This window comes from Etheostoma cragini, chromosome 8 (genome assembly GCF_013103735.1).
Source record: "Etheostoma cragini isolate CJK2018 chromosome 8, CSU_Ecrag_1.0, whole genome shotgun sequence".
Taxonomy (NCBI): Eukaryota; Metazoa; Chordata; class Actinopteri; order Perciformes; family Percidae; genus Etheostoma; species Etheostoma cragini.
This window is the reverse complement of record NC_048414.1, coordinates 8,651,164-8,668,111: the sequence shown is the minus strand read 5'-3', so window position 1 is coordinate 8,668,111 and position 16,948 is coordinate 8,651,164. Positions and strand designations below refer to the sequence as shown.

General features: G+C 41.1%; 1 protein-coding gene across 2 annotated transcripts; it reads left to right on the top strand.

Annotated features, from left to right (window-relative positions):
* Positions 1–520: 520 nt before the first annotated feature.
* Positions 521–16,609, top strand: LOC117948721 (hepatocyte growth factor). Of its 2 annotated transcripts, none has more exons than XM_034878505.1 (18): positions 521–696; positions 1,810–1,969; positions 2,250–2,362; positions 2,933–3,047; positions 4,767–4,930; positions 6,236–6,356; positions 7,313–7,431; positions 9,044–9,209; positions 9,297–9,430; positions 10,230–10,323; positions 11,551–11,681; positions 12,425–12,454; positions 12,936–13,041; positions 13,565–13,639; positions 13,885–14,034; positions 14,140–14,246; positions 14,676–14,818; positions 15,293–16,609. In XM_034878505.1, exons 1-18 carry the CDS (start codon positions 648–650, stop codon positions 15,470–15,472), a joined length of 2,157 nt encoding a protein of 718 aa, XP_034734396.1. In that variant the 5' UTR covers positions 521–647; the 3' UTR covers positions 15,473–16,609. The 2 variants fall into 2 exon arrangements, with proteins under 2 accessions (XP_034734396.1, XP_034734397.1); XM_034878506.1 differs by having other exon boundaries at positions 4,782–4,930; positions 15,293–15,543.
* The last annotated feature ends 339 nt before the right edge of the window (positions 16,610–16,948 follow it).

Genomic DNA, 16,948 nt, shown 5'->3' with positions numbered 1-16,948 from the left:
TTTATATTTGTTTATTGTGCAAGGAGGCCGCAGAACTTATATAATTGTACAGCATTCTGTTTTTTATAGGGTTTGAATAGTATAGGTGGGAAGAAATTAAGGCAGGGGAAAAGGTTAGACAAAGAAATTAAGAGATAGGACAACAATCTGCTTATAATGTAATATTTGTAATAAGTTTTAATATAAATATTTGGGTATTGAGTGGAAAGGTATAAGAACACAATAGCCTAATGACACACCCACACCCACACACATCCACACACACACACAAACACACACACACACACACACACACACACACACACATACACATACACACACACAGTGACATAAACAGCATATACTGATAAGGATATCAGAATTGACATAATCAACACTGTCACTGAAGTTCTGGCAATATTGTGTGTCACCACCAAAGAAACCTTAATTGAATAGAGAGAGAAAAAGGCGAGAGAGGGAGCGAGAGATAAAGTCATGAGGACGAGGGAGGAGAGGGAGGGAGGGAGAGGAGGGAGGCGAGGAAGTACTTAGAGAGGAGACGCATCATCTGTGCAGTGGTGGAAGCAACATCTCCTGGTCGCGGACTGACAGCACAGCGAGCAGCATTTGCCCAATTGTTTCTGAAACTTTTGTTCTTTGACGCGGCGATGTGGATTTACAAGCTCATTTTCGGACTCTTTGTCATTTCTTGTTCGGGTAAGTTTGGGATGAAGGCATTTTGCTCCCGTAGCTCTGCCACTGGGCTGGAGCTGGTGTCACAACGCATTGGTAAAACAGACAGTTAACAGACGCTTAACAGACAGTTAAGTTGACTTTATTATGTTATATTGTAGCCCAATATCCTATCTTGTCTTTATTATGTGTAGCCAAGCGTTTTGTTAATTGTTATATTGTATCAGTTATTTTCGGATCTAATTCTAACAAGATGGAGTAGTAAAAGTGATACTTAGTCATGAGAACATTTCTTAAGTTGGACATTTCTGGAAGAAATATAAAAACGATGTTTTTATCATTAATGACGATCTAGCAGAGGCTTTTTAATCTAAACTCTTGTAGTAGGCTGTCATTGCAACCGCCCTGTGCCAGAACGCCTTGCATCGCATTAAGACTTCCATTATCGGAATGGATCACGACATAAATACGTTCTAGGATAAAGTGAACTGATACCTACAACCCATTGGATCATTTAATGACCTATATTAAAATGAAATAAGTGCTTGAGTCACCATGTTGTCCTGACAGAGTGCGTTTTTGCGGCTTGTTGCTCCGGCACTCAGGCAGAGAAACGAGACGCTGAAGTCAAGTTGAGGATCGGACTGACATGATATGCCTCCGCGATCCTCAGGTTGCTCACCGCATCCCAAACACCCAAATACTGAATCTGAAGCTCGGATGTCTTCATGTTGCTTACGTGCTATTCCAAGAATCGAAAGCTGGTCGGGTAGCTTTTCATGCTTAACGTAACTGGTCCACACTGCTTCCCAGACCACAGAAAGGCTCTGTGTGTTGGTTGGTGTGGGTAGAAATTATTATTATTATTATTATTATTATTATTATTATTATTATTATTATTATTATTATTATTATTATTAAATGCCTTATTAAGCTTGTTTATATTTAAAGTGCATTCAATGCTCATCCTATGATAAAATAGTAGAGATAAAGGTTAAATCAGTCCATAAAGTAGGACTGTTGCAATGAAGAGGCTAGTATACATTATTCTCATCAGAGCCATAGGCCTTGTGATGATGGCAAAACCTATGTCACTTAAATACTGCTGAATGGTCATGTTATGCAATTGTGTCTCAGAAGGCAAAAGAAATGCGCTCCAGGACTACCAGAAGACCGATGGCATGCGGCTGGTTGCCGTGCCTCCAAATTCCTCCCACCTGACCAGGAGCAAGACGCTGAGCCTGGCGAAGTGTGCCAAAGCCTGCAGCCGCAACAGACGACTCCCCTTCAGCTGCAGGTATGCCTGCTCTTATGGCTTCATCATTTTGATGTAACATAAAGTATGTAACCTTTCCACACTGTGGATGAATGGCTGTCAATACACACAAAGATCAAAGTGGTTGTTCCCTAGGTTTCTTAATAACACATTCCACACGTATAATGCTGCATGTCTGGTTTACTCTAGGCCTTAGCTGCTTTGCATACTCATGTCACAGCTGGGGTAATTGCTTTGACATTATTTACTTCACTCTTCCCTTGTGCTTTCTTTGTCCTTTCCTGTCCTTCTTATTCTCTAGAGCATTCCTCTATGATCATAAAAACAGGAAATGCCAGTGGCTGTCTTTCGACAGGAACTCACCAGGAGCCCAGAGCCAACAGGACTTCAACTACCAACTCTATCAAAAGAAAGGTGGCCTCTACTGTTCCAACTTTTCATTCAACCACCGACACTAAAGTCACCAGAGCTTTCATTTGAAAAAAATGTCCCTACATCATAATTAGTCTCACTTCCAGTAAGCAGCATACTCCTTGCTTTTATATATATGGATGTTTTTTGTATGCATATATGTTGTATACCCCTGTTCTGTAAATACCTATTTTCAGAATGATTGTAGCTTTGTAATCTCTCAATGGCAAAGACCATTGTCATGTTCGCAGCACATTATAGTTCATTTTCTGTCATTAAGTTTGTGTAAACGATGGAAACCCCCACCCAACTTGACTCTGACTGACCACAACAGTGATCTTGCAAGCTGTGTAACCTATTTTACTGGATCCAAATGTTTTGCAAAAGATTAGGAAAACAGATTGGGCTTTTGGCATCTTTGTGAAGCTCTGCATTTTCTCTGAACATCTCCTTCTGTCTGTTTTCTTCATCATCCACACTGCGATCAGTTTGTTGGCTCATCCCACTCGCTCACTCTCTTTTGCTGTAATCTTGTCTCTTGTCATGCTTACTCTCTCTGTGTCTCTCATTTAGACTATGTGAGGGAGTGCATTGTGGGTACAGGTCAGAGCTACAGGGGGCGGAGGACGGTGACAGTGAGCGGCATCCTGTGCCAGGCCTGGGCCTCTCCGATACCTCATGAACACAAGTAAGAATCCTATGAACTTTTACACCACAATGTCAAACAAAGTGTTAAAGCTGCTTCTTAGTGTAAGTGTTGGTATGTTAGTGATGCAATTAGCTAGTAGCTAGGGGCTAGTCTGTATGTGTCTGTGTGTGTATGAGTATGATATATTTGAGGTTGATTAGGCTCCTGGGAGCAGTCATTCATCAGAACTGACCTCATTGTAACGCTTTACACCGTCACAGATCATTTCCTGCTATGGCCCTACTGTTTATCTAGGTGTGTGTGCGCGTGTGTGTGTATGTTTTTTTTTTCTGGGATTAGGATCACATCTAATATGCAGCCTGTGGTTACGCTTTAGGCACATCCCCTAGCTAAATTCCCAGATAATGCTAATTCTTCAATATGCAGGCATACTTTCTGATGCAGTGTAACTCCCAATAGAAAAAGGGCCAATTAAGTGGAATTTAAAAAAAGGATTCAAGTGAATCAATTCCTTTTGTAGGATTATGGAAGTTAAAGTAGAACGGATCTTTTGTAATTAACTGGTAAGAAACAAGATAACTGCATTTATCCTTCACAAAATATCTAACAAAGTATTTAGTCTCATATTCAGTCTACTGTAAATGTAGTTAAGGTGTCTGAAACATGACAATATGACACATCCAGCGTGGTTAAAATAAAAAAAATACTGCAATATTGTGTCAAGGGAGGACAACAAAAAAAGGTCAGGAGAACCACGGAGAAAATGAAAACGAGTACAATAAGGACAAAGTTTATCACTCGCCAGATATTTTGATAACCATCAGAGAACCTCAGAAACAACACATACACCTTGTGTCATTATCTATGAACTACATGATACCTCCTTCCTTCTCGACTTCCCTCAATTCAAAGGGATTTAATAACTTTGAAAGGTTTTGTAGTGAGAGTAAGATATTGCTGCAGCAGACGAATCAAAGAGGGCAGTGCACGTATGTACCTCCAGTGAACCTGCTTTATCAGACTGCTATTAATGTCTCTGTATATCTGGTAATTAAAGCCAGGTGCTTTGTGTGTTTTGTCAGTTTGCTTACAGGAATGGGACTTTCTCTCTCTCTCTCTCTCTCTCTCTCTCACACAGACACACACATACACACACACCCACACACAAGAACAAATTGCATTCTTATCCGTGAAATGTTTCTCCTCCTTTTTGATTGCCAGGCAAAGGCCTTCTCGTTTCTGTACCTGTCATTAAGGCAGACAGAAAGACTGCTTCAGAACGATATCTTTTCATCATTATGTGAAAAAAAACACAGCTTGACTCAAAGCCTACACTTTGTCTAACATCGCAACCGGCGACAACAGCCATGTGCTTGCCTGATGTAGAAGATATGAGTCATTTTTTTGTGTTTACACAGAACCTGCCTCATGGAAAACTAACATTGCTTCAACATATTAATGTGTTTCCTCTCATTAATAACATCATGTCATCAATGGTTTAACCCTTTAGCTTTGCCATCAATTACTTTCTAATCTTCACTGGTCGTGTTTACAGGCAGGTTTCGGCCCTCAGCCTGAAGCAGCAGCTGTCTCATAAATTAGCAGAGGATTCATCATTCTGTCAAAGAGATGTATAAAACGACAACAGAAACTGTGGCCTTGGAGGATTTTCAAAAAGAAGTTGCTCTGCATGACAGCTGAAATATTTGGCAACCGGTCTTGATAGAGTGATGGATGTGCCTGTGTGTGTAACTGCAGCTCTGCTCCTGACAGATTCATGTCTAAGAGGTACAGGAAGAAGGACCTCAGTGAAAACTTTTGTCGCAACCCAGACAACTCCAGTGTTGGCCCATGGTGCTTTACCACCGACCCCCGGCCACACCTCAGACACCAGGAGTGTGGCATACCACAGTGTTCACAGGGTAGGCCACACACACACACACACACACACACACACACACACACACACACACACACACACACACACACACACACACACGTACGTCTGTGTGTACTTTAGCAGACATTTATCTTAAATACTGTAATGCCCATTCCAAGCAACCAATTGAGGCTTGATAGTCTTAAATGAGCTACAGCGTTTTAGACAATCACATGCATGCCTTCGACAAAGCAACGCTGGCTTTAACTGTGCTCTACTTTACGTGTGTGTGCATGTGTGTATGGGTCACAGGCATTTATTTGCTGAGGCCAGCTGCAGCCGTTTCCAGGTGTGTGGTTCAGTTTAAGCTGTCTTCTCTTATTCCATCAGGTTCAGGTTTTGTAAATGGTTTGCACCTAAAGAGGCTGGTTTTGGAATGTTAGAGGATATTAATCCCCTGCCGTCTCCTTAAGATAAGTTGTTGACTATTGTATCCATCCCTGTGGCACATGTAGAAGGTTACTGCTGAGTTTGAGTTATAGGTCTGTAAAAATAAAACTTGTGATGAAAGAAAAACACTTCTCCACCAATGTTTTAGCCTCAGTGTTATATCACACAATATTTCTGTCAGGCACTGGTGTCTTCCTGAAGAAAGGGATGATAATGACCTATGTTATCTAATCCCCCGGGAGTCATGCTCTCAGAGAGGTTGTTTTCTCTGCATGTACAGTATGACACTGGATCGCCTTAATGAGGAACCAGGCTGTGGCTTGATAAGACATTATGGGAATCCTTCTTGCTCTCCACCTACATATAATGTCCAACTGGGTTATCACAAGTTGTACATATAAAATTACTTTTTTATTTTGATTGAAAACCTGGGTTCAGATAATGACTGGAAGGGTTTCTCAAGAAATTAGCTTGTCCTAATAGGAAACACACACACACACAGTCACGCAAACATGGCGTGCACAAACACACATACTCATTCAGCCAGTGGTATTACAAGTGTCATGGCAGCAGTGGACTCATAACCATCTGTTTCTAATCTGAATCCCTCTCTGTTGTTTACACTGACAGTGTGTACTAGTCACCATGCAAAACATGGTGCCTTCTTTACATCAAAGAGAACATCGCCGTTAGTGTGATACATAATATGTGCGTCCATACATTAAGTGTACGTGTATAACGTCTGAGTATTGTTTATTGCTTTGTTAACTCAGAGCTATATTACTAAAAGTATGATGATTTACTTTCATGCCATGCTCTCAATTATTTGGGAGATTTAAGTGAATTTTTGATTTCATGTTTCTGGTTGTGTGTGTCTGTGTGTTTCTTTGCTGCATAGTGGAGTGTATGAACTGTAATGGGGAAGATTACAGAGGACCCATGGACCACACAGAAAGTGGAAAGGAATGCCAGCGCTGGGACCTGGATGATCCACATAAACACCTGTACCACCCCAAGAGGTAACACACACACACACACACACACACACACACACACACACACATACAGCATCACTCAGCATCACATTAAATTGTGAATGCTCAATCACACTTAGGCCCACACACATGGACACACATAACTGTATAGCAAAAAAGCATGAGAATATAATAACAAGTTCACACACTAATTTCCTGTGGTTGTGGTGCAATAACTCTGGAGTGCTTTGGAGTCAGCCAGTGTGCTTTTTCCTGAAGGAATGCCATCAGAATTCAATGTGTAAGTGTATGTTTTTAGCAGCACTACAGTATGCTGGGAATACTCTTCATTCTCACTTAATTGGCCCAAATTCCTTTAAGCTCTCAATAGATTAAGAAGCAGACTGGGGTCCAGCCATGAGATAAGCCTATACCTATTATAGGGAGGCCATATATTTTACTCTGTATTAGTATTCCTTACATAATTCTTGTTTGTGTATGTGCAAGTCTGCTGTGTGCGTGTGCCTCTGTGTCAGGAGAGTGTTCCAGCAAGTTGGATGGCAGGTGGTCTGGATTAGTGGGGACTCGTTAACACATCCTTAATCATCCCAGTGTTTGTGTAAACGAGGTCCCAGACTGCTTATAGCACTAATGTAAGGAGAGGGTCCCACAGCCTGATACTGCACGCCTTGAGGCTGGAGGCTTGAAGGGATATTGGAATTTGGGATGACTGACTGTAGAACACCTGTGGTGGTGTAGCTTATTATCTTCCTCAGTCCCCTGAGCTCTGATTAGATTCACAGATGGAGTCCTTGCACCATTCCAGTTATCAATGCTTCGGTTGCGTGCAAGAGGGAATTATCTCTTCACTTCTACACAATTCTCCTAAGGAATTTAGAAGAAAAATGCAACAGTACGGTACTTGAGTTGTGCTTTTCTTTTTACTCTTATATCTCGTTTGTCTTTACACTAAGGTTGTTGTACTGCATGTTTTCTATTAGGTACCCTGACAAGGGCCTGGATGATAACTATTGTAGGAACCCAGACGGACGCCACAGACCCTGGTGCTTTACCACAGACCCAAACACGCACTGGGAGTACTGCAACATCAAAGTTTGTGGTAAGCAAGTATACTTGTTTGTTTGTGCGTGGTTGAATGCCATGCATGTTAAGTGGAAGTCTATGCATGTCTGTGTCTGGGAGTGTTCTGTGCAGGCCATGAAGTGTGACTGACGGCACCAAAATTTACAACTTCCTGTACCTTCCATTTTACCACTCCTCTCACTCTTATTGGCTTATACTATGACACACACACACACACACTTTGGTTTAACTCTCTGTTATGTCTTCTCTAATAGCCAGAATGTTTATTTTTCCCCTGCACCACTGGACTGCTGTTTATTGTTCTATGCCAGCTCTTATGTGTGGTGGGGAAACTGCACTGGGCTCAGTTACTGCTCCACATTAACCTCCTGTTACACATACAGACACAACACGAGGGTCACACACAATACACACAGATTGCTTGCATTACATCTCATACACTTAGCGTAAGTGATTGGTTTGTAAGAGCTAGGTGAACGTCTGTCTTTGTGTTTTGGGTGTCTATACTTATACACACTCTTACTGTAGTTGACCTATAATCACTGAAAACACCACTGTGGTCCTCAAGAACATAAAACAGAGAATAAAATAGCTGCTGCTATTGTTGGAATTAGCATCTTTCTTCTGGGTCTGTGACTGGCCTGTTTGCCTGTTAGAATCATCAGCACTCCTGGCACCATGTTTACTAGATGGCACGTCTCCATGTGGACCCAGTGATTCACTGCTCCCCCACTCTCTCTCTCTCTCTCTCTCTCCCCCTTTCTGATATGAAGTTTGTTGGGAACAGACCAAGTTTACGACCCAGTTAGTTTTAATCAAAACAAGGCAGAGAGGAGAGAGACAAAGTGTTCTTTTGTCAAGACCTGCTCTTTTGTTTACTGTCACAACTAGTGCATATCTATTTTTAGACACATTGTATGGACAGAAAATGTCTGTTTTAGAATCTTGAAGATCTGCAGCTTTGCACATTGTTGGATACAATGACGCACATTGTGCAGGCTAATGAACTTGTGTTCATTGCGTAATGAGCAGTCCTTCTATAAAGAAAAGTAGAGCAGATAAGATTTCCTGCCTTGTTTTTTTTTTAATTTTGGCCATATCAGCCTCATTATACTGTGAGTATTTTAAACCCATTGAGTGAGCTGTTCTGTGGAAAGCAGGTGGCCAAGTCATTGAGGCTGTTTAGCCATCAAAAGTACTGTCACAGTGTCTACTTTCTCACTGCTAAAGGATTTACTGTTCATCAGTTATAGTTGTTTGTACATGTTCTACAATACCTTTTATTATAACTGGATAAAGGGAAGCAGTTGCCACTCTCGTGCAAACCTGTTATAACCTTAGGGTGCGGAGACGTTAGAAATGACTTGGGCAATTCAGTTGGGCATCACTCTGGACCGGAGCAAATTGTAGAAATAACAATAGAAGGGCAGGCAGCTAGAAACCTGTGTCGTGTGCTATGCTTGCGGTGTGCTATGCTTGCTAATCCATCGTTCATCAAGTTTTCAGTGCAGTGCCACAGTTCATCTAAAGTCCGCCTTGCTTTTCAAAGTATTTCCTTCATTTGTAAACATGCTGTGTGTTACCTTGACCAGTCACCCACCCCTTCGTATATTTTTGAACATTCACAGAAACATCTCCTAAAAGTAATGTGGTGGAAACAACCGAGTGTTACCAGGGCAGAGGAGAGGGTTATAGAGGGACAGTAGACGTGATGCCCAACGGACTCACCTGCCAACACTGGGACTCTCAGTATCCCCATAACCACACATTCATACCTCAAGCCTACCCCTGCAAGTGAGTCATACACTACTTCCTCACTCACCCACCTGCATGCATTTATATCCAATTAGATTACAGAATAACTTTCTCTGCGTTTTCCAGAGACCTAAAAGAAAACTACTGTCGGAATCCAGATGGCCAGGAATTCCCTTGGTGCTTCACTACGGACCCAAGAGTCCGCACAATGTTCTGCACCAACATCCCCCAATGCGGCACCCAAAACAAGCCTGTCAGTGGTGAGAGACTCGACAGCTTTATTTCACACTCAAAACAGCAATGAGAAAGCTGATTTTCACTACATCCCAAGCAGAGAAATAGCCTACATTTTTATATTTTGTGGACAAGTTCACATGAGACCCTGTGACATTGGCTTGTAACCACGTATTCTCCGTCCCTGCGGGGTACTATAGCCCTATAGGATTGTGGGAAGGACTGACCACCTCGCCTTAAATAAACTAACTCTGACAGCAGCTCGGGATTGTCAGGTCTCACTGGACAGTGAAAGATGGAGTGGAAGGATTGTTACTGAATGGGAGTCTTTCTGGGATAGCAAGAGATTTGGAAGTAAAAGATGTAGATCTATGGCTGAGCCCACAAATGCAAATTTCCCAAGGGATCTTAGGGACATGTCTTTTAGATTATGTGCCCTTGAATTGGGAATATAAACCCCCTCTGAGGTTGTGTTGTGGTCTACCCTTGAGTTTTATATTTGTTCCCATATAGAAATGACATGCATGGTGACAGACAGCTTCGAAACCTTTTTTATGACCCTTGTTTTTCTGGGCATCATGTGGACGACTTTTTTGTGTTCCCAGCTCTGTATATTCCAGATCCAATGACAACCACGATATCTCAGAAACTCAGGGTTGTTTTTTTAATCATTTGTAGTAGAAAAATACAAAGAATGCACAAAAACTAAAACTATTGATGTGGTTTTGTGATGTTAAGCACTGCCTGTTATGCATGTGTTTTGTTCTAAGCTGTTTGTTCATAGAGACATGAAGTATGACAGTTTAATCTTTGGTCAAAATACAGACTGCTACAACGGCTTTGGAGAGAACTACCAAGGAGAGCAGTCAAGGACTAGATCAAACCTGCCTTGTGCTCCCTGGAGAGACCACAACAACAGGTCAGCCCACTGGACCTCTGCTACTTTCTAACCTAATAACTTTTCCAAACTCCTCCAATGATGTACAAAACAGACCTGCAACATCACCATACTGCAGTATGACAAGCGCTTCTGCCTAAAACAGAGATCAAGATGTCACACAGGTAGTCTAACACAGTGTAGTTTTTCCTTTTTTTCAAAAGCTCAATGCGATCAAAGGAAATAATTATTAGCAGAAGATATGCTAATTTAAAACATTCAACAGGTGGAATAATTCTTCAGAAATGACCTCTTTGTGATACAAGCTTGTGCATGACAGCCTCAGTAACAAGGGAAATATGTCTGTGTTTTTAAGGAACCATGTGTGCGAATTTGAGACGTGGTGGTTAGTGTGGGGAGGCGCCCTATTATTGACCTCTAGTTACTTCTTATTGTTGTTAGCGGATCAAGTCAGGCCTCTTGTTCTTCAGAAGAGAAAACGGCTCCTGTGGGTGCCGTGACTGGCCTCTCCAGCATCTCCTAACGACTAGAGAAGTGTTTCCTTGAAGATGACCTAACTCAGCAGGAATGACTCTGAGTGATAACTTGGCTGGGGGATATACACTTCACTCCTCAGCTTTGACCCCAAACCTCTCCTTTGTAGCAACACTTCAAAGCCAGTCAGCTCCACTGCTTGGCTCCTGCCCAAGGGTCAAAAGTCAGGGTTAGGGAGTCCCAGTGAGAGTTGGCTGTTATGCTAGCTGCTAGAAACACAACACACTCTGGATTACTGTGATTTGGTACCAAGCATCCCTCTCCAATGTCTCCCTTTTCCCTTACAATTGTCCCCCTTATCGGTCAAGGGATTCGTTTTGGGAAAAAGTTCTGTTTGTGGTTTTAAAATTCTTACGAATACCCTCATGTGTGGGATATGTCTGCATGAGCATTTATTAGATGTGTGACTGTAGGTGGGTGCATACTGTCTTAGTGAGTAATTCCTCTGCAAATCACCTCCTTATCTTGCCCAGAGGGACAGAGCCTACACAGCTGTGTAGTTTGAATGTCCAGATCCAATCTATTAAAATGTTTTCAGCTTTTACTAATGGTTATAAATCACTAGCAAATCCTTTAACTTTCATCAACAGCAGGATTATCTGCTTAAAGGGGACTAAAAACTTCCTTTTGTTTTGAAAATTGTCTTTGGGATTACGGAATGTTGAGGAAAGATAAGTTATTGGATCTTTTGTGTGTGTGTGTGTGTTTGTCCAGTGGCGAAAGGGGCATGCTGATGGCTGGCCTGGAGGGAAGCTACTGTAGAAATCCTGATAAAGACAAACATGGCCCCTGGTGTTACACCAACAACACTGCCATTCCCTGGGACTACTGCAATGTAAAACCATGTGAGTGGACAAGAGTGTGTACATGCAAGCCGCACACACTTACAAATAGAGACACACAGTTAGGGGAAAACAATCTGTGAGACTGTGTGAAAAAAAGATTTTCATTCTTCTTGGTCTGTGAGCTAGTGAAGATTTGTCTGCACACTGTCTGATTGTCTTTCTTACTTACACTTACACACACACACACTTTATTTGCAGTGTGTAGATCTGTCTACACTCGCAGGTCAGTGTGTGTCAGAGGAGATTCGAAACTCATCAGGAAGACAGGGGAGGGCTTCTTCTAACTATTACCACATGGACCAAGAGCCCGAGGCTGTGTGTGTGTGTGTGTGTGTGTGTGTGTCTTTACATCACAACTACTAACTTAGCCAACAGTGTTGCTGTGTTTAAGATGTTTTTAATATATGCTTTCTACTGTTCAGAGTTCCACTAATATTGCGTGGGTGAAAAACAGTCATTTAAATTGCATAACCATGAAAGAATAATATGACATTGACAAGAAATGAATGAAAAACCATTGTCGGTATGGAATTAAAGAACACATATTGTGGCATGGTCCGTAAAGGCTTGTTACATTCAATCAAAGCCCTCCAGATTTGAAAACAATGCTGACTATGTCATGACAGACAAACCAAAGTGTCCTGGTGGTCACCATTATGTATGCACCGCCGTGTGAGGTGGCCTCTTATCTTGGATTGGTAAATACTCCCTGATCCCTTGTTTGTCTCCTCTTCTTTCTGCAGGTGATGCTTTGCAGAACACCATTCCACTGGGTGAGTGTTTATGTCTGTCTGTGTGTGCCAGTGGCTCGGCTGCTGAACTGTATTTGATAGCCTCGGCAAGTAGTGGTGTTTTCAAAACATCATTGAGTCTTTTTTATGTCCACCTATCAAGGTACAGAATGCAGGACATTATGTTGTCATGGTGGCTTCTGTTTCTCTTCTGAACGTTATAACTCAAGAACAGAGGATGAACCCCTCAATCTATTGACATATAGAGTTTAAATGACACCCATGTGTTATATGAACATTTTCAATAATGACCTTAATTAATGGCCTTATGTTTATATATAATGATGATTATGGCAGATCATTAGGCAGCTCAAGTGCCTCTTCTAGTGTGACTGTGTAAACAATATTTCACCACTAACTATAGTATGTCTGTGCCTGTGAATGCATGTTAATGTCTTCAACTAAATGCGTATTTTATGCCATGAGATATATTGAACTATTTGTGTGTGTCTTTCTTTTCCAGGTGAGCTGTCCTCTGTGGGGTGTTTTATCCATAAAAGAACAAGGATCGTGGGAGGAGGTCCGGTGGGCATATCTGACGGTAGCTGGATGGTCAGCATACAGAGAGGGTACGCCGTTGCATTTCATATTCTTCACGTTTTCCTCTACCACTGAAGAAGAACAGTAGGTCATCCTGCCCAGACCACCTTTGAATTCATAAAACAATTCAGAGGAATAGTTTTTCTCTTTGTTTTCGGCGGCGGGTTCAAATGCTGTTTCAGAGGGCCACAACCATGACTAGATAGAAACATGTGCAGGCAAATGTTTTTAGATAAAGTAGCTTCCTTTATCGCAAACATTTATAATTCATCAGTAGCTTCAAAGGGCTATAGAACTTGCCTAATTGTAAGAAGCCAATTACTTTTTCAAAAGGTGACTTTTAAGTTGTCCAGAGCCCACATTCACTGGATCTTTAAGTTAGTTTATATATTATGTAGAGATTATGTGGACTAACATTGAATTGCTATGTTTTTATTCTACTACTGGATGTCCCTCTCCTCAAATTTTACAAACTTGGGGAACAACTGGATTTCTGTAACTTCTCGACTTGTGTATTATTATTGTATTTTGTGTGTCTTGTGCACTTTTCAGGTCACAGCACTGGTGTGGGGGTTCCCTAATACGAGAGGACTGGGTACTCACTGACAGACAGTGCTTCTCCTCATGGTAACTTCAATGCTCGCTGTCTGTTAATGTCATTTCTTTCCTTTTGTTTGAACTTTGAACTATGAGTGCATTTTGCTTCTTTTACTCTGTGTATTAAATGTAAGATTTATTGTTTCAGTATGTATTTCTCTTTATTAAGTACCTAACTGACTCTCTTCACTTACTCATGTCTGTCCTTTTTAGTCTGAGTTTGTAGAGAGTAATACATGTGGAATATTTTTATTAAGTATAAACTCTGTCTTCAGTGTTCCAGACCTAAGTGAGTATCGGGTGTGGCTGGGAGTCTCTGATATTCGAGAGGGCGCTCCTGACTGGTCCAGGAGACAGGAAGTGAACATAGCTCATGTGATTTGTGGTCCTGAGGGCTCAAGTTTAGCACTCATAAGACTGTCTAAGTGAGTTCCTGGAACAATAATCTCAAAGATATTTTGATATACTTTTGTGTGTGTGTGATGTTAATCATGCTTTTGTACTTTCTGTGCTCATTACAATACATTTAGGCCTGCCCTTCCTGCCGACAATGTCCACACACTTCAGCTACCTGTGGCTGGGTGCTCCATCCCAGAGGGAACAACATGTAAAATGTATGGATGGGGGGAGACCAAAGGTACTGATATTTTATATTCACAATAGCTGCTGTATCTACTCTCCAGGTCTGCACTATATTACATAAATATTGCATTTCTACTGCAGCAAGCCTGGATTATTTTGGATATTGTGGAGGTGCCAAAGTATATTGTAACACAGTCTTCTCTCAAATAACTGGCTGCTGTCTGGCTTAGGCCATATGTTTCTTTAACTCTGGGTCCAAACTGCTTGTTGGGTGGCTTCATATACAGGCAAGACCATGGAAGGTTGACATTTTTAATAAAAGTTTTCTGTATAAGCCATTCAGATTTATAACAACAACCACAATGACAATATTATTTAAGACCATGCCAAAAATGTAGGCGTTCTACAATACAATGGTGCAATTTGTACTGCATATGCTACAACAGAACAGAGGCATAATGAGTGCAACCTTTAATTCTTTCAGGAACTGGCCATGATGACATGTTGAAGGCAGTTGACCTGCCCATTGTCAGTAATGTGAGGTGTAGAGAAATGCACAGAGGAAACCTCCACATCACCAATACCAAGATATGTGCAGGAGGCAGGAGGAATGAGGGAGTTTGTGAGGTAAACTATTATTTATTTATCTTATTTTCCCAGTGTGTTGTTTATTGAGCTCAAATAACTGCTTCAGTGATCAGAAGGACAACTATATAAGAATGCATATGGTGAATTTAGTCCTTGTTGGTAAAGGCCTTTAGACTATTGGATAAAGTAATTGTTCCCAGTGTGAATCTAGGAGCATATTAGTGCCTTGGTTAAACATAAAGCTTTCAAAGCTCAGTTTGATCCCCATTTCAAATAAATGTTCTTTAAATCTGTAGGCTTAGCATTCAGTCTGTTGTAAATAGAGCAGCTGGAGACTGTTTCACTAAATTTCATCAGCGATCAAAGTCTTGGTTTTGTGGTTTCTAGCTTTGGAGGCGAGCTGTCCATGTTCACAAATACTGGTGGTGCTGAGAGCTTAAACTGCCTTTCACTTCAATTTAACTATTGCTCAACCAGCAATGTAGAAAAATGTGCTATCTATTTCTTTTGCAGAGGGATTACGGTGGCCCTCTTGTGTGTCAGGATGGTGAGATCAGGGTTATTGTGGGAGTGAGCGTCCATGGCAGAGGCTGTGCTCGCGCCAACCAGCCTGGCATCTTCATCAATGTGCCCTTCTACACACAGTGGATCTACAAGGTCTTCAAATATTACCCCAACCCTGAGACCCAATAGAAAAGGAAACGACCAACTCAAATCTAGAGCCTCTACTCCTTAAATCCAGCTGTGCACTCAGGACACCTGGTATTTCTGTTTTTCATACCTGCATAGCCCACAGATCAACAAGAACCTGATCTGAGCACTCTTAATATATGAATGTAAACACTGTGATTTATACACATCATTAACAGATACCATACTGATTCTTTGACTGAGTTTGGCGCAGACCAGGAAAACTTTTGGTTTCTTCCATTTTTATGGTTTTCTTTTGGTAGCAAATCCACCAGAGTGGTATGTGTGTTTGTGGATACTCTTGATTCCTGGCATTACTTGAATGTTTTAACACCAAAGTGCAGTGGTTCAGCAGCTCCTTTTGTAGAGTATATCAATGGGCCACTTAGAACGCTATCCAGTGGTAGGGCAATGCTAAGGGCACTCTTGTCAAGCTCCGTGCATCTCCAGAGGGCTTAGACAAAGTGGTCCTTACTGTACATAGTATTTTAATGAGTGTATTTATGACACTCCAAAAGGTGATTTGGGTCTTATAGATCTATGACAAGAGAAATTAATGTTGTGGTAGGCAGATAAAGGATGTACAGTCTTATATACATTTTAGCTTTTAGCCAAGTGTCTGTCCCATAATCATGTCAGCTGTACAGAAACACCAAAATGAATACCATTTTCAGTATTTGAATGTTGACCACTGACTGTATATATAATTATGCTCTTTGCATTCTGTGAAGATGAAAAAAGGAATGCATGGTTGGTCAGCTTTATTGGATTATAAAAAAAAGGCAGAAAACGTAACATTCATGTTCACATGTTCTTTTATACAAGATTGAATATTACCTGTTGTTTTAATTCATCGTGCTAGTGTGTGCATCAGTTTTGTATGTTTTTTCTGCAGCAGTGTCGGTATGCAAAGAATAAAACTGCAGATGGAGTGTGTGTGTGTGTGTGTGTGTGTGTGTGTGTGTGTGTTTGAGCCTGAGCTGAATGAATTATACTCTCCCCACACTCAGACCTTGGCAGACCTCCAATTTCAATCCACTCTGGATATTAGAGTCACAAACTTTATCACGGAAATGAAGGGACGCTCTGTAACTGCATTGTCTGTAATGGATGCTTCTCTGAGATGACTGAAATGGCCCTTGAAACAAATTAACACATCTCTTTTAGCAGTGTCAATAATTGAGATGGCTTCTTAGAACAACTGCATTATGTTTGTGTAAGATTGAGAAAATGTTTCTGTGTATGTGTGTGCACTGAAAGATGCTGCAAGCTGCTATTCTACAGGTTGTACAATACTGTGCTCTCTGTATAATGCACATTCACTATACATTTCATGTCATCATAGCCAATATTTTAAATGTTAAACCCAATGTCAGCAATTATATGAAATATTTTATGATGTCTGTTACTATATTAAATGTTTTTTAATCTATGAGTATTTCATGTTTTAAATGTTGCATTCTTTGAATGCCCTATTGA

Excerpts from the sequence above, each read along its gene's own strand:
- LOC117948721 (XM_034878505.1), top strand. The coding sequence starts at position 648 with ATGTGGATTTACAAGCTCATTTTCGGACTCTTTGTCATTTCTTGTTCG. Across the intron at positions 9,210-9,296 it reads CCTCAAGCCTACCCCTGCAA|AGACCTAAAAGAAAACTACT; the intron begins GTGAGTCATACA and ends TGCGTTTTCCAG. Across the intron at positions 11,682-12,424 it reads CTACTGCAATGTAAAACCAT|GTGATGCTTTGCAGAACACC; the intron begins GTGAGTGGACAA and ends TTCTTTCTGCAG.